We start from the raw sequence: 25057 nt of genomic DNA, 5'->3' as shown, positions 1-25057 counted from the left end.
CACTAACAGATCTCACTAAATATATGGTATAACTATAAAGAACTGCTAATCAGAATAAAAAATATAAACTCCCCATATGTGATGGGTTTCTTCTGCCATTTCAAAGTATTAACTTGCAATAGGCATGCAGTGTTTACATGAGGTATTGCACTGAGTGCTTTTCCTGCTGGCGAATATTAAGGAGCAGCACCTGAACATATGTCCTGACTCACAGAAGTAGGTTACCTCTTAACCCATTAGGATATAAGGGATGTGGGGTAGCTGTCTAAAGAGAGGATCTAGGGTGTGGGCCAAACAGTCTAGAATGAGAAATCCTAGGAGTTGTCAAGCGTGAGGAAAGATTTCTATTGAAATGTATTGTTATTGTTAATTTCTGTGTTAACAAAACTGAACCCTAGGAAGTTCTAGTATGTGGGACTGTGTTTTAGAGTAAATTGGGAAAGACACCAGCTCACAGAACTTTTAGTGGCTTTAAACCACTAACTAGAGGTAGTATGAGGGCTAAAGCCGTGCAGCTTGTTTTGTTATCGTCTAATTTTTCAGTAGATTCTTCAGCAACATTCACATTATGCTTTTTAATATTTTTAAGTGGGCAGTTTGCATATTTAATATCACAAAAGCCACAAGTTTTGCTGTATGTGTGTGGGAGAGAGAGAGAGTCTTGCTCTTTGGGTTTGGAGTTAAATCTTCACAGCCCCTCACATCTGATATGGTTACTGGCCCGTGAGCCAATCCTGTTCACATAAGTGGTTCCACAGTGTTACTGGCAGGAGTAAGGGTTGCAGGATCAAGACCAGCATCTCCTCTGAGACTGCCACTGCCATCTCTTGTAGGGATCCTAGGATACTTTGCAGTGTGGAGTGTGTTTTCTTTAAGGTTTGGGAAGTTACTTGGCCAATCATTTTCTTGTGAAAAGGAAGGGATGTGAGAACTCTCTGCCTGCAAGAAAGCCGAGCGATTTTATGTTCCACAATGGGACTTGGTTTTCAAACATCCCTGCCTCTTTTTCCTTTAACAAGATGCTGCCTTTAAGATTTTTAGTTGTGGGGAATTTTCCTTTAATATGGAGAAGTGGGATTTACCTCTACAAAGCTCTGTCCTTTCCACTTCTTTCCATCAACATGGTTGTCTAGGCCACTTATTTTTGGATGTCATTGCTTCACATTTCCATTCCAGGCTGTAAGCTCATCTGTCCATGAGACTATCTGCTCAGACACTTCCTTGACTTTATTGTCCTGCCTCTGAAATCATCAGTGAGGTGCAGGTGGCCAGTAATGTTGATGTCTGAATCTGCTGATCTTAGTGTAGGCCAAGGCTTGAAGAAATCTCTGTTGTCTTTGTTATTAGATGTTTTCTTTCTCGATATTTTAACGTAGGTTTCAGTTTACTTTCAGAATTCTTTATTTAAACAATTCAACACACATAGATCACAGCATTTTTTTCAACCCATCTTAGATTTTCTGCCTGTAAAGCACTATCACCATCAATCTGCCAGGTTCGCTGGCTGGCTCCACTGCTCTTGTTCGTTTTGGGGGCGGTTATTATTTTGGTAAAAATCTTTAAAAAAATATATTTTTTTTAATCCTGCAGGGTTTTAGGCTTTAAGTGAGGCTTCAAAAATTGAGTTTACTAATTCAGAGCCCTTAAAAACACACTCTTGTACTGAAAATAGACACATTGGAGAACACGAATAAATAGTAAATACTGTATATGAGTTTTTGGTCTAATGGAAGTAATTGAAGTGAGCTCTCCTATGGAAAATCTAGCAGAGTTTTTGCCGACCCCTTAGTGGCTAAGTATATAACTTACCTTTTTCAGTATTTCCTCTTATCACAGTCCAGGTCCAGGTCAGAGTTATCCAATTCAAATAGCATGTATGTGGTCTTCAGTAGCTTTTCTTTTTCCCCCAAAAATGAACACTTATCTTAGGGAAAAGGAAGGGAAACTTGTGTATTCCTTTTGCAAGGGCTCATGTTAAAGGCCAAAGACCTTGCCTCTGCATATTGGGTTCCAGGACTGGAAAGATTGGGATACTTTCGACTTGATCTGTTTCACAATGTATACACAATACAGTTTCATTAAAATTTTCTTTCTCATGTCCATCAGCTTCAGAAGAATGGTCATCCCTATACAGTAGCTTTAAAAGGATTTGATAACAAGACTTCTGTATGTCCTAGCATTAAAATCCTCTTCAGCAGCTCCAAAACATAGCCATTTATTGGGCTGTGATCCCTCTTTTACATCTGACAGGCATAAAATTCAAAGTTTGTGAGTTGTGAGTAGGTCTTAAGAGCATTTTATCATATGGTTTCCCAGAAGTCTTCTCTTTTATGTCAACAGAAATTTTAGAAATATCTTGAGGTGTCAGTATTTAATTAGCTTCAGCATTCCTACACTCCACTTTCAAAATTCTTAACATATGTCCTACATGTAATTGATCAAATTTACTTTCCAAAGCCACTAGATAGGGAGTTTTTATAGGACTTTCCTTACTAAGAGATCTTAAGCACTCTGTGAAGGCAGTGATAGGGACTGACAGAACTAAGAATAATCCACCAGCCTTGGCAGCTTGCTTGTGAAAAGGACCTGTGCTGCTGCATTGATTTTGAGCTTGAATACCTCTAAAATGTTCTGTATTAAGTCAATAATGGTGATGTTTATTAATGGTATTGCCGTAGGGAGATAACATAATACTTTTAGCACCTTATCATTGCAATGCCCCATGAGCTTGCATTATTATTTCTAAAAGAACATGGTAACACAGACTGTAGGGAGATCTCATGAGAAATCAGGTAATATAGTATGATTGCTGAAAAATTAACACAAGTCATGGCTGTATGATTCTTTAAAGTTTTTCAAGCCATATAAAATAAAGCAAAAAATAAAAGGAGTTCACCAGACAGAGCTCAGATAGATATATTGTCTCTACTGATGCTCAGTCCAATTTGACATAATTTTAAAATTTAAGTTACTTTCACTTTTAAACTTGTCTCTAAAACAAAATCTTGCAAAACAATTTCAGATTCAATTTCCTGAAAGTAGAAAAGTTACACTAAGCACTGTAGGTTTGTTCATTTTCATGTGTTAATTCTGGTATTCTAAAAGCATGCAAATGGCATTTGTCTTTAGATTTACAAAAACTAGATATTCAGAGTTTGAATTATTTAAACTCCCACAATACATGCACTTTTGCTTTTCAAGCATGAGTTATAATTTAATTAAAAACTTCTGGTGCATCGCTAGCTATTTAAATATTAAAATGTTCCATGGATCACTTTCGATTATCTACCGTCATGAAATTCCCGAAGATGTCAGATTTTTAAGATTCCCAAAGTTGCACTTGGAATTGTCTGTTGATGCAAAGGGGACTGTGATAATTACATACATCCATTAGTATCAGCAGAGGAGATAAACTTTGGGGAGGCTTAATGGGCATGTCTCAGTGACAGCTAGCAAAGAACATTTGGCATGATTAAGGATGGATTTGAATGTACTTGAAAATATACTCTCATTATGGATGCCCAGTGGAAGTTGCACTACAAATGTTAAATTCCCCAGAAGAAGAGTTGTGTGGCAGAGAAGCTTTGAAATCCACTGTGGCCGTCATCCGAATTATTCTCTTCTCTTTATGTCTTTCCGCTGTCAGATTCATTTTGTGATGCCCAACTTGCTCCCTGCATCTTTGAAAAGAGGCAACCTGTTGATTTCTGTGTTACAGATTGTCCGAAGACGCATCAAGGATTGGCTTGAGAGGAAGAAACCTCCATTTGGTGCTATCAGCAGCTGTGTGCTCCTGATGATCATCTATACAACGTTCTGTGACACTTTCTCCAATCCAAATATTGACCTTGATAAATTTAGCTTGATTATAATAGTGTTCATAAGTAAGTTCTGTCTTAAAGTATCCCTTTTATCACTTGTTAGTCTCTCGTGTGCAATGAACAGCGTGTACTGGAAAGAAAAAAGAAGGAAATATATTTAACTGCCATGGGGCTAGATTTTGTATTTTTAATGCATCTTGCAAGCAAGATAGATTAGAAAAATTCCTAGAGGCTGCATACTTTTAGGATGTTAAGTAATAAAAGTATGAACCCTGTTATTATATACACTTGAGATTGCTCAAAGTAGCATTTCCTTTTTAAAGTAATAAGTTTTCAAATATCAGTGTCCATCCTGTTCAAGTTGTATCTATTAAAGGGCAGTTCATGTTTTGATTTGGCACTCCTCACTGAAAGTGTAGATTCCAGTTGGAGCTATTATTGACAGAAAATTATGTTAATAGCTTATAAAAAGCTGATTTTTACCCTCCCTACTGTATTATAAATCTTGGAAATATTGGGATTTTTTACATGATGCTCCATTTTCCGTGGTTGAAGTAATTTGTTAGAAAGTACATTTTAGATGACCTTTAATTTATTCATCAGATTTAAATAATATATTTAAGAGAACAGTGTCCTGGTATCCATCAGTTAAAAATACATTACACGATCATTAAGAACCAAAACAGCAGAATCCCCTATCACCTCCCCACATGTTATTTAATTATTAATTTTTAATAGTTCATGCAGACTAAGGTCTGCATTGTCTTTCTTTAGCAGAGGTTCCCTGGGAGTGGAAATTTGCCCTGAGCACAAAGTACTCACTGTCCCGCTCCACCAGGGGAGCTGTAGTCAGCTAGTGTAACCCTAAAAGTGGGCAGCACTGCTTGGGAAAGGCATGTGGCCCAGACTCCAAAGGAGTTCACTGACTCAGGATTCCTTTGCTGACAGGGCTCCTCTGGAGTCCTGAATGCAGCTTAAAAGCTGCCCTCCCCTGTCAGAACTCCCAGTATCACCTGCCTTCCCAATAGGCATAATCTGCTCCCCCCTCCCCACCCCTACCTCACTCCACACAGATACAGCAGCTCATATTAGTGTAGGGAGGTGTAACTTGGATCTCCCAATACCAGCACGGTAGATCAAATCCTGTTTAGTATAAAACCATTGAATTTCAGGAAACCACTGAGTTGCCTTTTAGTATATAGGTGTCCTTGATACAGTGAGTGAAATCCTCTCCCTATTGAAGTCAATAGAAGTTTTGCCATTTACTACATTCCATCTTGCATCCTTGGTTGCAAAATTGTATATGCTCTTCAGATAGTCTGTCACCTGACATACAAAAAGGAAATAATATTTTTCACTTGTTCGAAGTAAACAGAAAAAAATCACACCTATAAAGGAATTAATAATTACATATCTTGTCTTTGTGTTTTAAAACACTCAATTCATAAAAAGTTCATCACTTAATTGAATAATGTTTGAATTTGGTAAAAACAGCTGAGTTTGCTGTGGGATTTTTAAATAAATCCTTATCTAATCTGTGTAGATTTTATAGCTCTCATGGCACTACTTTTGTAAGGCTGGGTTTTGCACCCCCTGTCCCACAGTGTTCACCCAGCTGTGGCTGTTTTCCAGTGGTGGATAATCTGTGGGGCACTTTCAGATGAAAACCACTATAAACACGTAAAATATTTCTTGCAGTATTTGTTGCCAATGCAACATGATAAAATGCTTGTGTAATTGATAGTAAACTGCAGAATTCATAGATTCATAGATTCATAGATTATAGGACTGGAAGGGACCTCGAGAGGTCATCGAGTCCAGTCCCCTGCCCGCATGGCAGGACCAAATACTGTCTAGACCATCCCTGATAGACATTTATCTAACCTACTCTTAAATATCTCCAGAGACGGAGATTCCACAATTGACATTGTAAGGTGAGAACAAATAAAAAGAGTATACTTCTGGTTAGCTTTTTCAAAATTGCTAAGAAGGAAATATAAAACCAAAAAGAATTCAGATGAAGGGTATGCTTGCCAAGAGGAATATTCTCCCCGATGATGTGCTTGTAATTTCCATGCACAAATCTGTGCAAATAGAGGGGAAAAACATAAATTCTCAGTTAAAATGTAAAGAAAGTAAAAGAGGAACTTTGAATAAAAGACACTCATGTTACTCTGACTGTATAACGACTGATGTGAGAAACAGGCAAAGCCGCTTTGCAAACTGTGCTTTTTGGGACTGTTCATGCAGTCCAGTGGCTTCCATTGCTTTTCTTGTCATTTACAGTAGTGTTCTGAAAGATTGGTCTGTTTGTGCCACATTCAGGATAAAGAACAACTTCCAGAATAACATTGTGTTTCTTGAAATTGTGAAAATCATCCAACTTCATTTATTTTTTTGCCTGTTCTATATTTAGTCAGTTCCAATGTGCGTAACTAAAATTCCTTAGCAAAGACATTAATGTATGCCTTGACACTTATAGATCTATAATTTGCTAAAGATAAAGCATGTCTTTATTTCTAAAATATTTAGAAAGTTGAAAAATAAGGAAAGTCTGTACTACTTCATTGGAGTCATTGGCTATGTGCCATGTTATTTCAGTGGCGAATTTGGCCTGAGATTTTTAAGAGGAAAGTATATTTATTATTCTCCAGATTACTGTTTTAAGGTAACTTGTATGTTAATATTCTCACCTCAGTAAAGTATGCATTGGTAGCAACATAGCATTGGTAGCAACATTGGTGTTTATTTCTATATAGCTATTACAGAAAGGATGCTTTTTCTGTGCATGTTAAATTAATGCATTTATGCCAAAGAAAAATTATTTACAATTCAGTAACAATGGATTGAGTCCTTAGTTTATGAATTAAAATACACCAAATGAAATGTGAAGCAAAAATTTTAGTGTGCCCAGCACAAGAAATTCTCATAATAAATGGAAAATTTCATTGATAGTTAAGAGATTATTTCGGTCTTGGTTTAATGTGTCATACCAACAGTATTGCCCAGTTATAAATTGGGGCCAAACTGTTGCCTTACCTTGTACTATGAGACACATTAGCATCATGGTCATCACATACCCAGGCTCTGCACCAGATTTCTAGTAAATGTAAAATGCATCCTCCTTCTTCTAAAAGTTCTCTGCAAATCCTAGTCTTATGTTTCACTTTCCCTATTCTCCCCACAGGGGGTTGCTGCAGTCCCACATTGAGGTGGATACACTCAATCAGCCTGTGTGATCACACATATCATTCAGTTTCTTCAAATGTCATATAGCCAGCCTGATTCCCACACACATGCTGAAATGTCTGGGAAGGCCACTTGTCAGTAGCCTTTCCATAATGCCCCATTTTTTATATAGCATTTGGGTGGGATGTGGTCTCAGATTCCATGCTTGGCACGTAGACATTAAGTAAGGTAGCTGAGAGGATGATTCCCCTCAAGACTCTCAAAAATGTCCACACCTGTAAAGTTCTGCTATGCTCAACAACTGCTGAGGGTTTCAGGCCGTGTGCGCTGCTAGGAACTGGCTTTTTTCCAATAGGAATGCAAACATATATATGAGTCTCATAACTCCTGTTAACAATTATGGAAAATACAAGCATTTCATCAAGAGGGCAGAATACAGCAGAGTGTGTGCATGTTTGTGTCTGCAGTATTCACACTTACACATGATTTTTGCAATCTGTTAAGCAGAGATATATTTGGCACCTAAAGTATGTCAGAAGATTGCACTATGTCATCACTCCTATAAAGCAGTACTCTGAAAATGGATGCATGGCATTCACCAGTCAACTTCTCTGTCAATGAGACATAATGTCAAGAAGTACCTTATTCAGGGGCAGTGCTTCTGCAAGTGCTGTCATAACCATAGTAATCGCACTTGCTATAGAAATGCTTCCTCAGACGTGGTGATGTCCATTGCTCCTTCCAAAATAATTGTCCTTTCTGCAAGTCTTTACAAGCCCACGCATTTGGCTGAATCAAATTTCTCTGAGTGTTTTGGCCCATCCGTAAGCATCAGATGTGTATCTTTTCATCCTTTATGCAGGTTTAAAAGGTATGTACACAGTACAGTGGTTTATGTGACATTTATTTTTACCATGTAAACTTACATTTAACTTGTTTCTCTTTCAGTATTTTTTGTTCAGCTGAGCTTCATGCTTTTAACTTTCCTCTTTTCTACAAGGTAAGTGGATTAGAATGTTTTGAGCAGACGTACAGTATAGAGTGTGTATATCTATTTATGCATACATTTAGGGGCATGCTTCCAAAACAGGGGTGACTTCATTCTAATACTTGATGCTTTTGCTGCATCTCCCCCGTTAGCATTGCAGAGCCAACACAGCTGAGAGAGAAAGACCTGAATTCTATTCCTTCTTGTGCATTTTCTACCGAATGGTTAATCAAATTCCAATCAATTACTCCTACTGAAGGCAATGGATTTGCCCAGGTGTCACAGATGCGAGTTAGAGCAGCCACAGGCCTGCTCTAAGTTCTGCTGCCTGAAGCAGTCCCCAAGGCACCATTCTGCTGATTGGGGATTGCTAGAGTGCAACATACTCTGGCATTGCCCCCTGCCTAAAACACCCCCTATCTAGGGGGGAGGGTGCACGTGGCATAGAGCCAGCTCTGCTAGTTTTATGCCACTAGGGTATTCCCCTGTGAGAGGGGAATCCTAAATGATCCTTTAGGGCAGGGGTCAGCAACCTTTCAGAAGTGGTGTGCCGAGTCTTCATTTATTCACTCTGATTTAAGGTTTCGCGTGTCAGTAATATATTTTAACATTTTTAGAAGGTCTCTTTCTATAAGTCTATAATATATAACTAAACTATTGTTGTATGTAAAGTAAATATAGTTTTTAAAATGTTTAAGAAGCTTCATTTAAAATTAAATTAAAATGCAGAGCCCCCTGGACCGGTGACCAGGACCCGGGCAGTGTGAGTGCCACTGAAAATCAGCTTGTGTGCTGCCTTTGGCACGCATGCCATAGGTTGCCTACCCCTGCTTTAGGGCATCGTTAAGTGCCTTTTGTAATGTTGGCCCTTTCCTGGACCAAGGATCTGGCCCAGTTGTTGAACCCCACAATGCCATTTTTACAGAACCTTGAGTAGGATGCTACTTAAACTGTATAATAAATACATATCTGGAGTTTCAGGAAAAGCTATTTCCCATTTGGATTGAACATATGACCTCTTCTGGGCAATCATGTGCCTCTCTTGGTCACTTTTCCAACCTTCCTGCCTTAATTTTATCCTATAAACCTCAAGCCCAGCTTCTCTCTCAATAGATAGAAATGTATCCTATATCTCTTTACTGGCTGTTGGTCAGTTTTTACAAAGGGGAATTGGCCACTAATGTGATACAGAATGTATGTAGAAGTAACCTTGGGTGGATTTAGGTTGTGGGAATTTATCCATTAGAGAGTTTGCCATAACTGAGAAAAAAATCTGTTTAAATAAAAAAAAAACAAAAACACACTGCTCTGCATCTTTGGGTAGAATTATTTCTGTCAGTAGAGCTGATCAAAGTGTTATGAATATATGTATGGGTACTTAAAGTGGTACATTTGATCAAAGATGTTTTAAGCAGATTTTTGCTAAAAGAGATTATTAAAACTTTCTTTTCTAGGAATAATTCTGGTTTCACACCAGCAGACACAGTGGCTATCATTTTTTGTTCCACACATAAATCCCTCACCCTGGGTAAGTCATTATAAGAGATCAAGTTTAGCTTTTCAGTGCAATCACAGTAATTCGCTTTGTTGGAAAAAGTTGTTAAATCAAAGTTGTAGTTGTTTCAGTGTGACAAGTATGTGAATGGCACAGTACTAATATTGGTATATTAATGGTAACATTTTTGCACAGGGTAAATAAATGTTTATTAAAAAGGAGACAGCACAGTTTTTTCAACTGGGAGTTTAGTAGTTGTACTGCAGTGCCATTAATCTGCTCTTATTTTAGAGGGATCTACTTCATTTTCTACTTGTGATGTTCCCATACCCTAATCCAATATTGATAAAGTTTGAGGTTCATTACTCATAATGTTCTGAGTTATTCCTACACCATCACCCCAGAAGGATATTGTTGCTCAAAACTGCTTAGCATTTGCCGTGCACAAAGCATTTAACATATTCTAAAATAGATCACTAAGGACAGTTCTGTTTTCTGCGTAATTGTATTTATCTGAAGTCTTCAATGTCTTTGGACTGTGTGTTTTATTTATTACAAGTCAATAGTCAAAAACATTATTGAAGTATTTGTCATTTAAAATTACTTAGTGATAACAAGCATGGTCTGATAGAAACTTACAAAATACAATTAAAATAGTTATGTTTAGAGTGGCATGATAATGCTCCATTCCTGTTCCTGCTCTCTTCTGCTGGTCAGTCAGTGGCAATATTGGTAGCTGTATGTTTTCTCATTTCTTTCCAAAACTGGAAAATGTTTGTTTGATAAAGTACATTATATATAATTGAGTATCAACCTTTCAAGCCAGTAACTATCAAAGATAAAACTTTAGTTATTAAATGGAGTTGGATATATTGGAAGGAATGGTAACCATGATCTTGACCACTGAGTAGCATTTCTACAGTTACATTTTTATATACAGAAAGTATTTATTTTGATTTCTTTTAAACTGCCTGGATATTTTGAATTAATTTTTAATAAAATCAGTTTGCATTGCTCTGAGTACAATTTCAGACAATCTGTAGTACGTATGACTCCTCTTTCATATAAGTATAGCACGGTACGTGTGATTAGCCCAAGTTACCTGCAGACCCAGGGTACAACTGTGACCTAACAGAACAAAGGGCATTGATTTCAACTACCTAAGAATGTGCAATTATTTTATAATTTTTATTGAAAACATGATTTTGTGTGTAGACTGCGCACACTTATAAAACTTCTGTGCAAATAAAATCACTACAGTGGGTAATTAAACATGAGAAGCCTCCAGGGAATTGCTTTCACCCAGAAAAAATGAGGGATCTGTGTTCCTCTGTCACTAGTTGTTCTCATGCTAAACCCTCCAGCATAGCCCTGCCTGAATCACACACTGCATACACTGAAGTCAGTGCTCCTTCTCTCCATCCTTTTTCCCACTAGCTTGTGACTCAATGCCCTTTTATTATATTTTTATTTTCTCCCTGAAGCTACCTGGTTCCTAGCTCCTAGCAGCTGCTGAATTAAAAGTAACTGCTCTCTAAGGATATGTCTACACTATGGGATTAATCCGAATTTATATAATTCGAATTTTGGAAACAGATTGTATGAAGTCAAATGTATGCGGCCACACTAAGCACATTAATTCGGCGGTGTGCGTCCATGTACCGGGGCTAGCGTCGATTTCCGGAGCGTTGCACTGTGGGTAGTTATCCCATAATTATCCCATAGTTCCCGCAGTCTCCCCCGCCCATTGGAATTCTGGGTTGAGATCCCAGTGCCTGATGGGGCAAAAAACATTGTCGCAGGTGGTTCTGGGTACAGCCTCACCCCTCCCTCCATGAAAGGAACGGCAGACAACCATTTCGCGCCTTTTTTCCTGGGTGAACACTGGAGACTCCATACCACGGCAAGCATGGAGCCCGCTCAGCTCAAGACAGCAGTCATGAACATTGTAAACACCTCACGCGTTCTCGTGCAGTTTATGCTAAGCCGGGACCAGAAAAACGAGGAGAGGAGGAGGCGGCAACGGCAGCGCGGCAACAAGAGTGATGAGGACATGGACATGGACACAGAATTCTCTCAAACCGTGGGCCCCGGTGCTTTGGAGATCATGTTGTTAATGGGGCAGGTTCTATCCGTGGCACGCCGATTCTGGGCCAGGGAAAGAAGCACAGACTGGTGGAACCGCATAGTGTTGCAGATGTGGGACGATTCCCAGTGGCTGCGAAACTTTCGTATGCGTAAGGGCACTTTCATGGAACTTTGTGACTTGCTTTCCCCTGCCCTGAAGTGCCAGAATACCAAGATGAGAACAGCCCTCACAGTTGAGAAGCAAGTGGCGATAGCCCTGTTGAAGCTTGCAACGCCAGACAGCTACCGGTCAGTCGGGAATCAATTTGGACTGGACAAATCTACTGTGGGGGCTGCTGTGATGCAAGTAGCCAAAGCAATCACTGAGCTGCTGCTACGAAAGGTAGTGACTCTGGGAAATATGCAGGTCATAGTGGATGGCTTTGCTGCAATGGGATTCCCTAACTGTGGTGGGACGATAGATGGAACCCATATCCCTATCTTGGCACCGGAGCACCAGGGTACCCAATACATAAACCGCAAGGGGTACTTTTCAATGGTACTGCAAGCACTTGTGGATCACAAGGGACGTTTCACCAACATCAACGTGGGCTGGCTGGGAAGGGTTCATGACGCTCGCGTCTTCAGGAACACTAATCTGTTTAAACGCTGCAGCAAGGGACTTACTTCCCGGACCAGAAAATAACTGTTGGGGATGTTGAAATGCCAATAGTTATTCTTGGGGACCCAGCCTACCCCTTAATGCCATGGCTCATGAAGCCATACACAGGCAGCCTGGACAGGAGTCAGGACTGTTCAACTACAGGCTGAGCAAGAGCAGAATGGTGGTAGAATGTGCATTTGGCCATTTAAAAGGTCGCTGGCGATCGTTACTGACTCGCTCAGACCTCAGCCAAACTAATATCCCCATTGTTATTGCTGCTTGCTGTGTGCTCCACAGTCTCTGTGAAAGTAAGGGGGAGACCTTTATGGCGGGGTGGGAGGCTGAGGCAAATCATCTGGCTGCTGATTACGCGCAGCCAGACACCAGGGCGATTAGAAGATCACACCGTGAAGCGCTGCGCATCAGAGAAGCTTTGAAAACCAGTTTCATGACTGGCCAGGCTACAGTGTGAAATATCTGTTTGTTTCTCCTTCATGAAAACCCGCCCCCTTTATTGACTCATTCTCTGAAAGGAACCCACCCTCCCCCTTCCCCCAGCTTGCTTTTAAAGGAAATAAAGTCACTATAATTTAAAAATCATTTATTCTTTATTAATTGATTATAAAAAGAGGGAGAGAACCCGGGTGGGGTTTGGGAGGAAGATCAGCGGGAAGGAAAAGGCCACTAAAAAAAGGTTAAAAAAATGACAACCTTTTGCTTGGGCTGTCCACTGGGGTGGAATGGGAGGGTGTACGGAGCCTCCCCCCCCCCCCCGCGTTCTTACACGTCTGGGTGAGGAAGCTATGGAACATGGTGAGCGGGGAGGGAGTTATACAGGGGCTGTAGCGGCACTCTGTTATCCTGCTGCTGTTCCTGAAGCTCCACCAGACGCCGGAGCATGTCCGTTTGCTCACACAGCAGCCCCAGCGGTGCATCCTGCCTCCTCTGATCTTCCTGCCACCACCTCTCATCTCAAGCGTCCCTCCTGTCCTCACATTGGTCCCTCATGTCCTCACGTTGGTCCCTCCTGTCCTCACATTCACTGGCTTCTTTCCTATACTTTGAAACCCTGTCCTTCCACTCATTCAGATGAGCTCTTTCACTGCGGGTGGATTCCATGATTTCCGCAAACATCTCGTCTCGCATCTTCTTTTTCCAACGCCTTATCTGAGATAGCCTTCGGGACAGAGGAGGGAGACTTGAAAAATTTGCAGCTGCTGGAGGGAGGTAAAAAGGAGAGAATTTTTTAAAAAGATACATTTTGCAGAACAATGCTTATACTCTTTCACGGTGACCAACACTATTCACATTACATAGCACATGTGATTTTTGTGCAAGGTCGCATTTTGCCTCTTAATATTGAGTGCCTGTGGCTTTGCTGCTAGAGATCACAGACGCAGGTCCGGGCAACAGAATTCGGCTTGCATGCGGCCATGGTAAGCCATTGTCTTTCGGCTTCTGCGCCCTCCTTTCCCACATACCAAACAAAGCCCGTTGAGTGCTGCGGTTTTCCTGTTAACCTTCAGCAGCAGAAAACAAACTAACCCCCCCATCCAATTCTCTGGATGATCGCTTTATCCCTCCCCCCACCACATGGCTGGTATCAGGGAAGATCCCTGCAGGAACCAAACTAACACCGCCCACCCCGCCATGAATTCTCTGGGATGATCGCTTTACCCCTCTCCCCACCGCGTGGCTGGTATCAGGGAAGATCCCTGCTAGCCAAACGCGAAAAGCTCAGGGCCAATTCCCCCCCCCCCCCCCCCGCGCTTGGCTAACTGCAGGGAAGGATTTCTTTTCAGCCACAGGCAAACAGCCCAGTAGGAACGGCCACCTCTGTTCCCTTAATTAAATTCCCATATTTCAACCAGGTTACCATGAGCAATATCACTCTCCTGAGGATTACACAGCGAGACAAGGAACGGATGTTGCTTGAATGCCAGCAAACACCGGGACCATACGCTGCCAGGCTTTATCATGCAATGATACCAGATTACTTGCTGCAAGCATGGCGTGGTCAAGTGTCCTACCATGGAAGACGGAATAAGGTCGCACTGCCCAGAAACCTTGTGGCAAGGCTTTTGGAGTACCTCCAGGAGAGCTTCATGGAGATGTCCCTGGAGGATTTCCGCTCCATCCCCAGACACGTTAACAGACTTTTCCAGTAGCTGTACTGGCCGCGAATGCATCCCAAGTCCTCAGGACAAAGTAATCATTAAAAAACGCTTGTTTTTAAAACAAGTTTTATATTTTAAAAGGTAAACTCACCTGAGGTCCCTTCCATGGGGTCATGGTCTTGGATACTGGCTTGGGAGGGTTGGAAGGGTACTTTAGTCAGGCTGAGAAAAAGATCCTGGCTTTTGGGGAGAACGGAGTGCTGTGTGCTCTCCGCAAGCTCGTCCTCCTCCTCCTCCTCCTCTTCCCCGTCCGCAGAATCCTCAGGTGTAGCTGATGAGATTACCCCTGCCTCGGAATCCACGGTCAGAGGTGGGGTAGTGGTGGCGGCCCCCCCTAGAACTGCATGCAGTTCGTCGTAGAAGCGGCATGTCCGCGGCTCTGACCCGGAGCGACCGTTTGCCTCCTTTGTTTTTTGATAGGCTTGTCTGAGCTCCTTGACTTTCACGCGGCACTGATCTGAGTCCCTATTGTGGCCTCTCTCCATCATGCACTTGGAAATTTTTTCAAAAGTTTTGGCATTTCGTCTTTTCGAACGAAGTTCTGCTAGCACTGAATCCTCTCCCCATATAGCGATCAGATCCAGTACCTCCCGTACGGTCCATGCTGGTGCTCTTTTTCGATTATCGGCCTGCATGGTTACCTGTGCTGATGAGTTATCTGTGGTCACCTGTGCTCTCCATGCTGGGCAAACAGGAAATAAAATTCAAATGTTCGCGGGGCTTTTCCTGTCTACCTGGCCAGTGCATCTGAGTTCAGATTGCTGTCCAGGGTGGTTACAATGGTGCACTGTGGGATAGCTCCCGGAGGCCAATAGCATCAAATTGCGGCCACACTAACCCTAATTCGAAATGACAATATCGATTTTGGCACTACTCCGCTCATCGGGATGGAGTACAGAAATCGATTTTAAGAGCCCTTTATTGCGAAATAAATGGCGTCGTTGTGTGGGCAGGTACAGGGTTAATTCGATTTAACACTGCTAAATCCGAATTAAAGTCATAGTGTAGACCAGGCCTAAGTTAGTCAGGTTTTGCGTGCATTTTGTAGTGCTCTGTGCACGTGCAACAGATGTGGGAAAACAGTAGCCAGCTAAAAGTTCAGGACTCTTTGGAACCTGTTTTCTCCAGCACTCATATAATTCCTCTCTTCTAATACTTGTAGCTAGTATAGGCAAAGAGGTGTGCAAGTTGATAGGTGGTGGGGGTGGTTGGCCAAAATAGTGCAGCCCCTCCTCTTGGGTGTAAACTTTGCCACAGTTATGTTAGCCTTTGTCAGCTTCGGGGTAGATTGCTTCACTGGGGTTACCCTTGAAGAACACTTGGAAGTTCCAGCTGGTGCCTCTTGCTGAAGTTGGCCTCCCCAGTGGGCAGATAACTGGGAGCACTCTCATGCTCTGGGTGTTTGCACTAGCTTACGGTTTAAAGCTCTGAATAGCCTAGCACCCAGCTACCTAAGAGATTGCATCTGACCCTCTGTTACATCTCTGCTGTTAAGATCAGTTGTGTTGCTCTTGCTGATGGTTCCTGGAGTTTTGTTGTAAGAAACCAGAACCAAGGCATTCTGAACGGAGTGCCCCCATTTGTGGAAAGTGGTCCTTTTGACAGTTCACCAGAGCCCATGGTTAGCAAGTCTGAGGGCAGTGTCTGTGCCTGTTGTCCATCAGTTGCCAATTACTGCTTATCCATTGCCTCTGACTGAGTATGCATTTTTGTTTCTGTTAATTATTGCTTGGGTGTCCAGATACCATATCAAAGGGAGTTGCACAAAAAATGCATAGATATGTAAATAAATAAGTGGATGGTGCTTATCAGAAAGATCTGGATTAACAAAGCTTTAATATTATGAAAATTGCCCCCAAAGCTAGTGGCATAAATAGGAATCTTTAACCTATGCAATTAACATTTATTGTAAATTTATCCCAAGTTCCTCTCCTGGTCTCTGGCAACATTGCAGGGGTAATGTGTGTATAACAATAAACTGTTCTTGAATGACAGTTGAGTGTTCCAGATCCTTGTTTACTTATATCAGAAACCCACACTTGCTCCCAATGAAATCAGTGAGTTTTGCTTTTGAGGTTAGTGGGAGCATAATAGGTAGAAGATGCCCATTCTATGTTGTTGTTCCATCACACTTTACAAGGAATATTTACTGTAAAGTATGCAAAAAAAACTGCACTCACGTGAGTACTTCTGTCTGCAACACCACAGTATCTGAGAGCAGCACTGCAATTCAGGATCTTGTTTTAAGCCCATTCCAGGCTTTTTTATTTGTTTTTATTTACCTTCAAGACATGGTCATTAAGCAACCGGTAACATATAAGTGACCTCCTACAACAGTAGCTTTATTTGGGGGCTTGAAATTGGTTTTTCTCATCTTGACATGTGAAGCTCTGATAGGTGCTTCTTGTCCATTCCCTGGGGATTTTAGAATGGAACCAACAGAAGAGGAGGAAGAGAGGACAGCTTTAAAGCTTTAGAAGTGGTAATAGGAGAAACACCAGAAGACTTCTGTAAGATATTTCTCCTACACCATATTAAGAAACCAACTAATTCTCATGCAATGCATGCTCAACTGCCGCTTCCAATGCTGAATTCATGAAAAATTGCTCACTCTACACTAAGACAAGTGCTGTCCCCATAAGCCGGGGTTTATTTTATATACTGAACAGCTGACACGCCTATTTTTCCTCAAAGATCAGGGTGCAGGGCATAAGGATGAATTACACTGACTAGGTACCTTATATTTTTCATTCAGTATCATAAACTGATTAATATTTCTTAATATAAATGGTCCTTTCAGTGGTTTCTAAATAGTATACATCATGTTGGCACACAAAACAATATTTATTTCTATTTCATTTAACTAGTGAATTAGGGATATAAACTTACAAATAGTGAAGATAAATGTGGTATCCTCACGTATTCCGCCACACTTTGTTCTTTCTCTCCTTCTCCCCATATATATACAGTATATGTGAGTACACACACATGCAGACATTTGATTCATGGCTTTTATTAGTGCATTTGCCAATGATTGATTAGTACTTAGTATTAGTACTTCTTCTATTGATTGATTGCAGATGAAGTGACTATTTGACCTTTAATTATGAGTCTTGCTATTGAAAATGACATTGAGCTATGGCTTCACATAATCCATCTGGAAAGCCCGACATGATGCCATTCCCTGGAGTTCGTTCAGCAAGAAAGAGGAGGCCTGAAGGAAGTACAGAGCGATCAGTATGGTTCATCTAAAACAATACTGCAGGCTTTGTTGCCTGCACTTGTATATAGTCTCTGGCTAGTGTAGGAGATTATTGTATCTTTTATAGAGAGGGAATTAGTAGCTACAGGTCACCACTTAAAAAAATTAAAATGCAGACTCGCCAGTAATTCAGTTTTTAATTTAAACCTTCATAATAGTTGAATAACTACAACCTCTATGTATTTTATCCAGCAGAAAATGAAGAGCTGCTACCTACTCTGGCTATCACAGGTGCAAAACGTCAGCATAGCAGATATGATTGACAAAGGATTGTTACAAAAACTCTTACAGAATTAGGATTTTGTTTTCAATGCAGCATACATTTTCTCATTTAGATGGCAATAATGCAATGGCTTTTTAGATTCTTAAATAAACCCAATTACGTTTTTCAGTTTATATAAATATTCTGAGGAAGAAGCAGTATATTTATTTATTTTGGTCAACTTTACTTGAAAATGTTTGTGGTTTAATTTCATTTGAAGGGTTTTTTTCTGTTTTTGTTTTCTTTTTTAATAAAAATGGATACACTGTTTTATTGCTTCGGTGCAGAGTGGACAATCTATGTTTAGACCATTTAAAAACAAGGTAGGGTGCTGCTGCATTTGCCTATTTTATGACAATGAGAATCTAGCTGCTTTAAATATAAAAAGGCCAAAAGATTGGATTCACATTACAGATTACAGGCTGTAATAAAATAAGGCTTCTTTTAATTACTGATAAGAGAAAAGAAACACAGTGAAACCAGAAATATTGCCAAGTTTCAGCCCAGCATTAATTTGTATAGTCAACCATTGCAGACCCACTAAATATGGAGTTGAACCTGCAGGAATAATGAGCACTTCTTGCATGGTGCTAAATGCTCTCTGTTCCCAGTGACTTCAAGTTTGTGCTCTGTGGCCCTGATTCAGCAAGGTAATAAGGCATGTGCCTAATTTTAAGCATATGAGTGATTCCATTGACTTCTCACATAGAGTTCCCAAAGGGTAATGCTGTGCAATTGCTGATGTTCTCTGAAGGCCTTCATGTGTGAGGTTATGGAGGATCCATCTTGTAACCCCTTTTGTTCAATATTTATATGAAGACTAAGAGGCAACATTTTAGGCTGCATTATCATCCACTTGCTGCTGATATTTCGTTTTATATCTCCTTTTCATCTAACCTGATTGAGAAAGGGATCTAGGTGAAAGTGACCTGCCTGCATAAGAGAGAGATGATTCTTGTTGGTAGGGGATGGCATTTGAAGGAACAGATGGCGGGAGGCTGTATCTGGACCAAGGTGTACTCCCAACTTCCACCAAAATTATTAAAATCATAGGGGTCCTGTTGAATCCAGTTTTGCTTTTGAATTCCTAGAAAGATATGAAGTCTCACAAGGGCTATTACTATAGCCCTCTCATTCCCCAATCTATCCTCCTTACTCTGCCTGCGTAAGAAATCTCCTGGCCTTCTAATGGGTATTGTGAGAGCAAACTACTATGAAGAACTGGTACCAAGGATAAAGTGCCTACTGTTAGTGTGGGTTCTTCAAGTTCAAATTTGTGTTCCTGAGGTCAGTTTTAAAGTTTGTTTTTTGAAGTTCTTTTTTGTCTCTCCCTTTGCCACCAGCAGGGCAGTTGGGATGGCTTTCTCCTTTCCCAGTAAGTGGCACTTATTTCAGAAGATTAGGCCTGGAGAGGCTAATGGTGCATGAGTTAGAAATGAGAGCCTGGCACAAGAGGACAGTACTAGGACCCCCCAGTTCATGTACAGAAGTTCCCAGTTCCTGTAAACAGTTCTGTTATTGTCATTTAAAGTCATTGAAATTATTCTCAAGCTACATTGCTGTAGCTGAAAGCAGAACCAAGAAGCCAAAGAAAGTTACTCCCTTTTTGATGCTCCTTTCATAGACTCTCCTCCCTTTTTGTGGCTGGCTGACCAACGAGCCCGTTAGTCTTCTCCTAAAAACTTTAAACTATTTCCAAGGAAGGAAAGAGCTATTTAATCTAACTAGAAGCCATGTAGGCCTCCTTGCATGGCTGGTCAGTTCTCTAGGACTGGCTACGTACTTGCTTCACCCTCCCACCGTTGCTCATTTGAGTCCCTACCAAACATGTGCTTGAGGTACAATATTATTTATCGAGTCATTGTTATGCCCTAACCAGTCACCACCTTCCTTTCTCGCTAGACTCTGAGGGGAGGCAGAACTTGATTGTTGGGACTTGCCAATGTTTTAAAGATATCTCTCCACTGGGGACACAGACAAAAACCAAATCCATTTTCAAGGCTTCTGGGATGGAGATAGCTTAAATATTTTCCTCCTAAATAAGCCTCTGCACCCTCTCTCCCCCACTCCCCAAACCGAGCTGGCAGTTTGCAGGCTACAGCATTCCTACTCACCCAGAAGGGGTAATCCCCAAGGGATGGCAGGCAGTTTAGCCACAACACCATGCATTAGGCTTTTTGCTGGCATGTGGTGAACATTCAGCACATTCATCATCACACCCATCGGCCGTGCCCATTTATTTAGCTGTTCAAACCCCCCTACGCACTCACCCCAGTCCGCTGAAGTTGTGGACTTTGCAACTTTTTCCTTCTGCCAAATTTCCATCACCAGGGCTTTGCACCAAGGGGCTTTGCCATCGTATGCTGACCTAGACCCGCCAGTGACTCTGGCCCCATGTTCTTGTATAGTTGTATATTTTAAAGTATTATTATTGGGATAAAGTGAAGTGCCCTCTGGCTTGCCAGGTTAGTGTGTGGGAATTTCAGATTGACCCTCAAAGTGAGCATTTACCATATATTTCAGTGTGACAATTAGACTCAATAGGCAAGTAAACATATGGGGTCCAGGCACAAATCAGAGCAGACTCAGCCCTGCTCTCATGTGCCAGCTAGTAACAGCCTCTGAGAGTAGCAATGCTCTGGCAACACCTAGTCTCCCATCGTGTCCACATGCTGGTTAGCTAAGTCAGCTTTATGGCCTCTTTGCACCACCAGAGCAGCACAAAGGGGCTATAGTGAGGGTGTATATTCAAGAAGATAATCTGCTAGCAGATCAACCTCAAAGAAAGAAATGTCAGAGTTTAAATGAGTCTTAGTGGCGCTTGGACACAGCACATGCTTTTCTAATGTTGTGTTTGGCATGAGATTCATGATATCGTATGCCTTCTCTGTTTCTGTTTACTGAATTTTCATCTCTCTTATGATTCTAAAAGGGTAACTTTATAGGAAATTTGGGAATCTCCCTTCTTATGTGCCCTGAAACATATGCATTTTGATTAGCCTTTGAATGTGGACAAGAAATCCAGCACTGGGGCTTGTTTCCCAGTGCTTCCTATTCATCTGTACACTCTGCCAGTAGTAGGTTTTTTATTAATATTTAGAAAGTTTGCCTCCAGCAGTACTAAAATGTGCATCAGAGAACAACAGTTGTTTACTGTGTTTGAACTGAAGAATCTCACCCAGGAGATCTCATTCACTTGAAGTTTACATCTCTCAATCTCGACTTGCAAAAAGAGATCGATGAATAACAATTGTCATTTCAGAGTTGCACCTCTCCAATTATTTATTTGGTTGTGTGTCTTGCCAGATGTACACTTAATTGGATCAGACACTAAAAACCAGATTGCAGGTTTTTAATGACAGCAAGCTCATACCGCTTTATAATAATAAAAAAAAATGCTACGAACACCCAGCTGTAAAATGATTATGACACAAGAGCCCTCCCAATCCTCTTTCTCCACCAAAATGGTTAAAGTTAATTTATCTACTTTAAGAAACTACCTTATACTCAGCAGATAGCTGACAGGTTACCCTTGGGGAGATCCAAGTTTGGACATGACTCAAGATCCCTTTATCCCAAGCAGGCAGAGGCTACAAATGTCACCTATAGTAAAGAGTATTAAAGATGTCGTTGAGACTCTGTGGGAGTATCACATCTACATGTGCTGCTCTCAATACACCGTCTAGTAGCCAGTCTCAGCTGCTGGCTTCAGACACTTCTGGAACTGTGGGTGCAAGGATATTAAAAAAAAAAACACTTGGAAAAAGTAGTGGCCCTGTTACAAGGGGAGTTGCTGGGAGCTTGGAAAGGAATAACTTCAGAGCTGCAAGTTGCACAACTCCCACCACCATCCTAATTCTCAGCGTTTTCGTGTGGAAAATAGACGTAGGACAGTATTTCTCTCTCCTGTGGATAAGAACATAAGAACGGCCATACTGGGTCAGACCAAAGGTCCATCCAGCCCAGTATCCTGTCTGCCGACAGTGGCCAATGCCAGGTGCCCCTGAGGCAGTGAACCTAACAGGTAATGATCAAGTGATCTCTCTCCTGCCATCCATCTCCACCCTCTGACAAACAGAGGCTAGGGACACCATTCCTTACCCATCCTGGCTAATAACCATTAATGGACTTAACCTCCATGAATTTATCTAGTTCTCTTTTAAACCCTGTTATACTCCTAGATAGATGAATAGAGGACTGTTGGCTCCAAAATCCCTGCCCAAGTGATGGGGAAAGTAAATCGTATTATCCTTTGTTCTCCAAAAAAAGATGAAAAGTTGTGGCCAGTATTTTCAGATTCCGGTATCTGGCATTTCCATGGCCTAAAAACAGTAAAAAGAGGGAGGGAGAGGAGAAGATGTTTAGTTTATGCATCTGTGTTTTCGCTTGCCTTGATGCATAAGGAGGGAATCACTGTGAGTTTCATTTCTTGCATGCACTCAAATACAATAGGAATAATGTATATAAGTATTTCCATAATGTCTATTTTAATATATTAAATGAAACTCACTTAGCCAAAACTTGGATGCCTCCACAGATCCTGGCATCTGCTGTGCTGGAGAGAATAATTGTGTTCAAGGGAACAGCAAATTAATAAAACTTTCAATCTGTAGGATATTGTCTGTCTCTCTGTGCATCCTTCCATTTATCACCATAATATCTGAGGCACTGACATGGCTCTGTTTCATAAAAGTATATTAGAAATATAGACAAAAAAGGTGTTTCTGCAGTCACTGAGTACACAAATCTCAATAGCTTTCATGTTAGTAATGAAGTACAAGACAAACCTCTAAGTATGCACTGAATGTATTGTCTGTGTGAACTATGACTTGATATACAGGTAGTAAAATGTCTCTGAAGTAGACCAAGATCAGTTACACCATTGCCATGCATATGCCTAGGTCCCATTGTAGAGATAAGCTAGCGTTTAAAATAAGATTTATGGTGGTTTGATTCATTCTTGAATGACCTGTTAATTAATTATTACTACAATATTGTCAGATGGGTTAAGGTGTTCCTGAGTCTAAGGCAACAGTCTTCAGTTGTTGGTGTTTAATGTTTCATTGTTAGCATTTGGTGAGATTGCTCAGGTCATTCATTAAACATCACTTCCAATCTGAAAACACCCGTCAAAAAACCATAAATAGATCAAACAGCACATTCTCTCTTTCCCCCTTTTACATTTTTATTTACTTAAATCTTTGATAGTCGAAGATGTACTGATTCTTAGTAGCTACATTTTACATTGCAGAATCTAATTTCTGTGGTAATATGAACAAGGTGAACCAGTGACCTGAACAACTAAAAACTAAAATTAGTAAAAGCATGCCTAGGGCTCTAGCTTTTCTCCATCTTTTCCTTTAGTGTTAGTGACAAAAGAAATATCTATCCTCATTCTTCATTCATATCCTCCTCTTCCTTCACCTTTATATGTATCACAGACCCATTGAATCTCTTGCAGTCAGTATGAATCTCATACAGGCAGGGCTGAATTTCAAAACGTGATTCTCCTGCATCCCCCCAAGTAACTTTGGGGCCAATGTAATATATTAACAGGGTACTCAGTGATTCATCTGTATCCCAGTAGTGCTGTGCTCCCAAAGGAGGTCCCAGGCACCCAGTCTCATGCTAGAGCCGTGTGAGCTCTATTTTGAATGCTCTAGTGTCATTGGCCTAGATTCACAAAGGTTCTTAAGCTCCGAAGTCCCAGCTTTAGCCTCCATTGCTATTCACAAAACTTCTGCTGAATCCTTTGGGTGCCTAAATGCACTCAGCACCTAAGATTTTGCAGTAAAAAGTTCTCTGCTCCTTTGTTTCTGCCTCTGGACATGTGTGTGACTGCCTCAACTCTGGGCACGTATCTCCCACCTAAATCCCAGAGCAATTCACAAACCAAGGAGGACAAGGATTCACCTGCATAACTTGTGTGGGGCCTGATCTGGCTCTGCGCACACCTATCAGACCAGGCCCCTCAAGCAGGTTCACACAAGACAGCGAGGGTAATGGGAGAGGAGGGAGAGAGAGAGAGGACTTCCCTCACAACTTTTAGCCCAGTGGTTAGGGTACTCCCCAGGGATGTGGAAGACACCCTCCACCCCGTTCAAGTTCCCCCTCCAACTGATGAGGAGAAGGGATTTCAACAGGAAAGCCACCTAGTGTGTTGGCTTTTGTGAATCTCTCCCCATGTAGGCACTAACTCAGGCTTCGTGAATCGGAGTGTTGTTCCTGTGATTTTCCAGGCACATAAAAGTTAGATGCTGCAATGCTCAGCATCATGACTCCGAGCTCCTGAGTATCTTTGTGAATCTAGGCCATTGTCCTTTCTTCAATGCACAGCATGAAAGTTAAGTATTTTTGTTCATTTGGATAAATGCAGGTCTGCCAAAACTTCCATCTGAAGGACTGTCCCCCATTTGTGACTTTCTTATGTTGTCCCACCACGCTCCTTTAATCTCTCACCATTGCATTGTGCAACTTCCTCCTTAGACATTTTTTAATTTTGCTGCTGCTTCAGTTTGTCCCTCTTCCTCCCCATGTTGAAACTGAATGGAGATCTGAAAATGTATTGAGTTCCTCACCTCTTAAAATACTTTCAGCAAGGGTTTCTTTCAGCATAATTTAGATGCTATCAAGAAGGCAGTGGCAAAATAACCCCAGCTGCACCTGGACTCTTCCCAGTCAGACTTTAGCCCTAGATATGGCATCAAAAAAGTGCTAATTGCACAGATGAAGGATCTTCTTATGCCCATAAGCAGAGGGAAAATATCCATGTTAATACTTTTAGGATGGTCAGCCACCTTTGATTCATTCAACCATAAAGTGCTGTTGGTCAGGCTACAAACCTGGACGTTGTTGATGGAACATAAGAACGGCCATACTGGATCAGACCAAAGGTCCATCTAGCCCAGTATCCTGTCTTCTGACAGTGGCCAATGCCAGGTGCACCCGAGGGAATGAACAGAACAGGTAATCATGAAGTGATCCATCCCGTCGCCCATTCCCAGCTTCTAGCAAGCGGAAGCTAGGGAAACCATCCCTTCCTATCCTGGCTAATAGCCATTGATGGACCTATCCTCCATTAATGTATCTAGTTCTTTTTTGAACCCTGTTATAGTCTTGGCCTTCACAACAT

At 41.2% G+C, this 25057-nt stretch overlaps 1 protein-coding gene across 2 annotated transcripts in view; it reads left to right on the top strand.

The window, feature by feature from the left end:
- Positions 1-25057, top strand: part of SLC10A7 (solute carrier family 10 member 7) — a 214067-nt gene that overhangs the window by 173965 nt on the left and 15045 nt on the right. The window contains exons 8-11 of one of the 2 annotated variants that reach the window (XM_034771235.1): positions 3719-3884; positions 7959-8010; positions 9453-9526; positions 16830-16896. In XM_034771235.1, the coding sequence (XP_034627126.1) occupies positions 3719-3884; positions 7959-8010; positions 9453-9526; positions 16830-16870 (333 nt within the window). In that variant the 3' untranslated portion in view covers positions 16871-16896. Of the gene's footprint in view, positions 1-3718; positions 3885-7958; positions 8011-9452; positions 9527-16829; positions 16897-25057 lie in introns of those variants that run through there. The other variant, XM_034771234.1, reaches the window with a different exon arrangement.

The sequence above is a fragment of the Trachemys scripta genome, chromosome 5 (assembly GCF_013100865.1).
Source record: "Trachemys scripta elegans isolate TJP31775 chromosome 5, CAS_Tse_1.0, whole genome shotgun sequence".
Classification (NCBI taxonomy): domain Eukaryota; kingdom Metazoa; phylum Chordata; order Testudines; family Emydidae; genus Trachemys; species Trachemys scripta.
The sequence above is the reverse complement of the archived record's forward strand: the minus strand, read 5'-3'. Positions and strand labels throughout refer to the sequence as shown.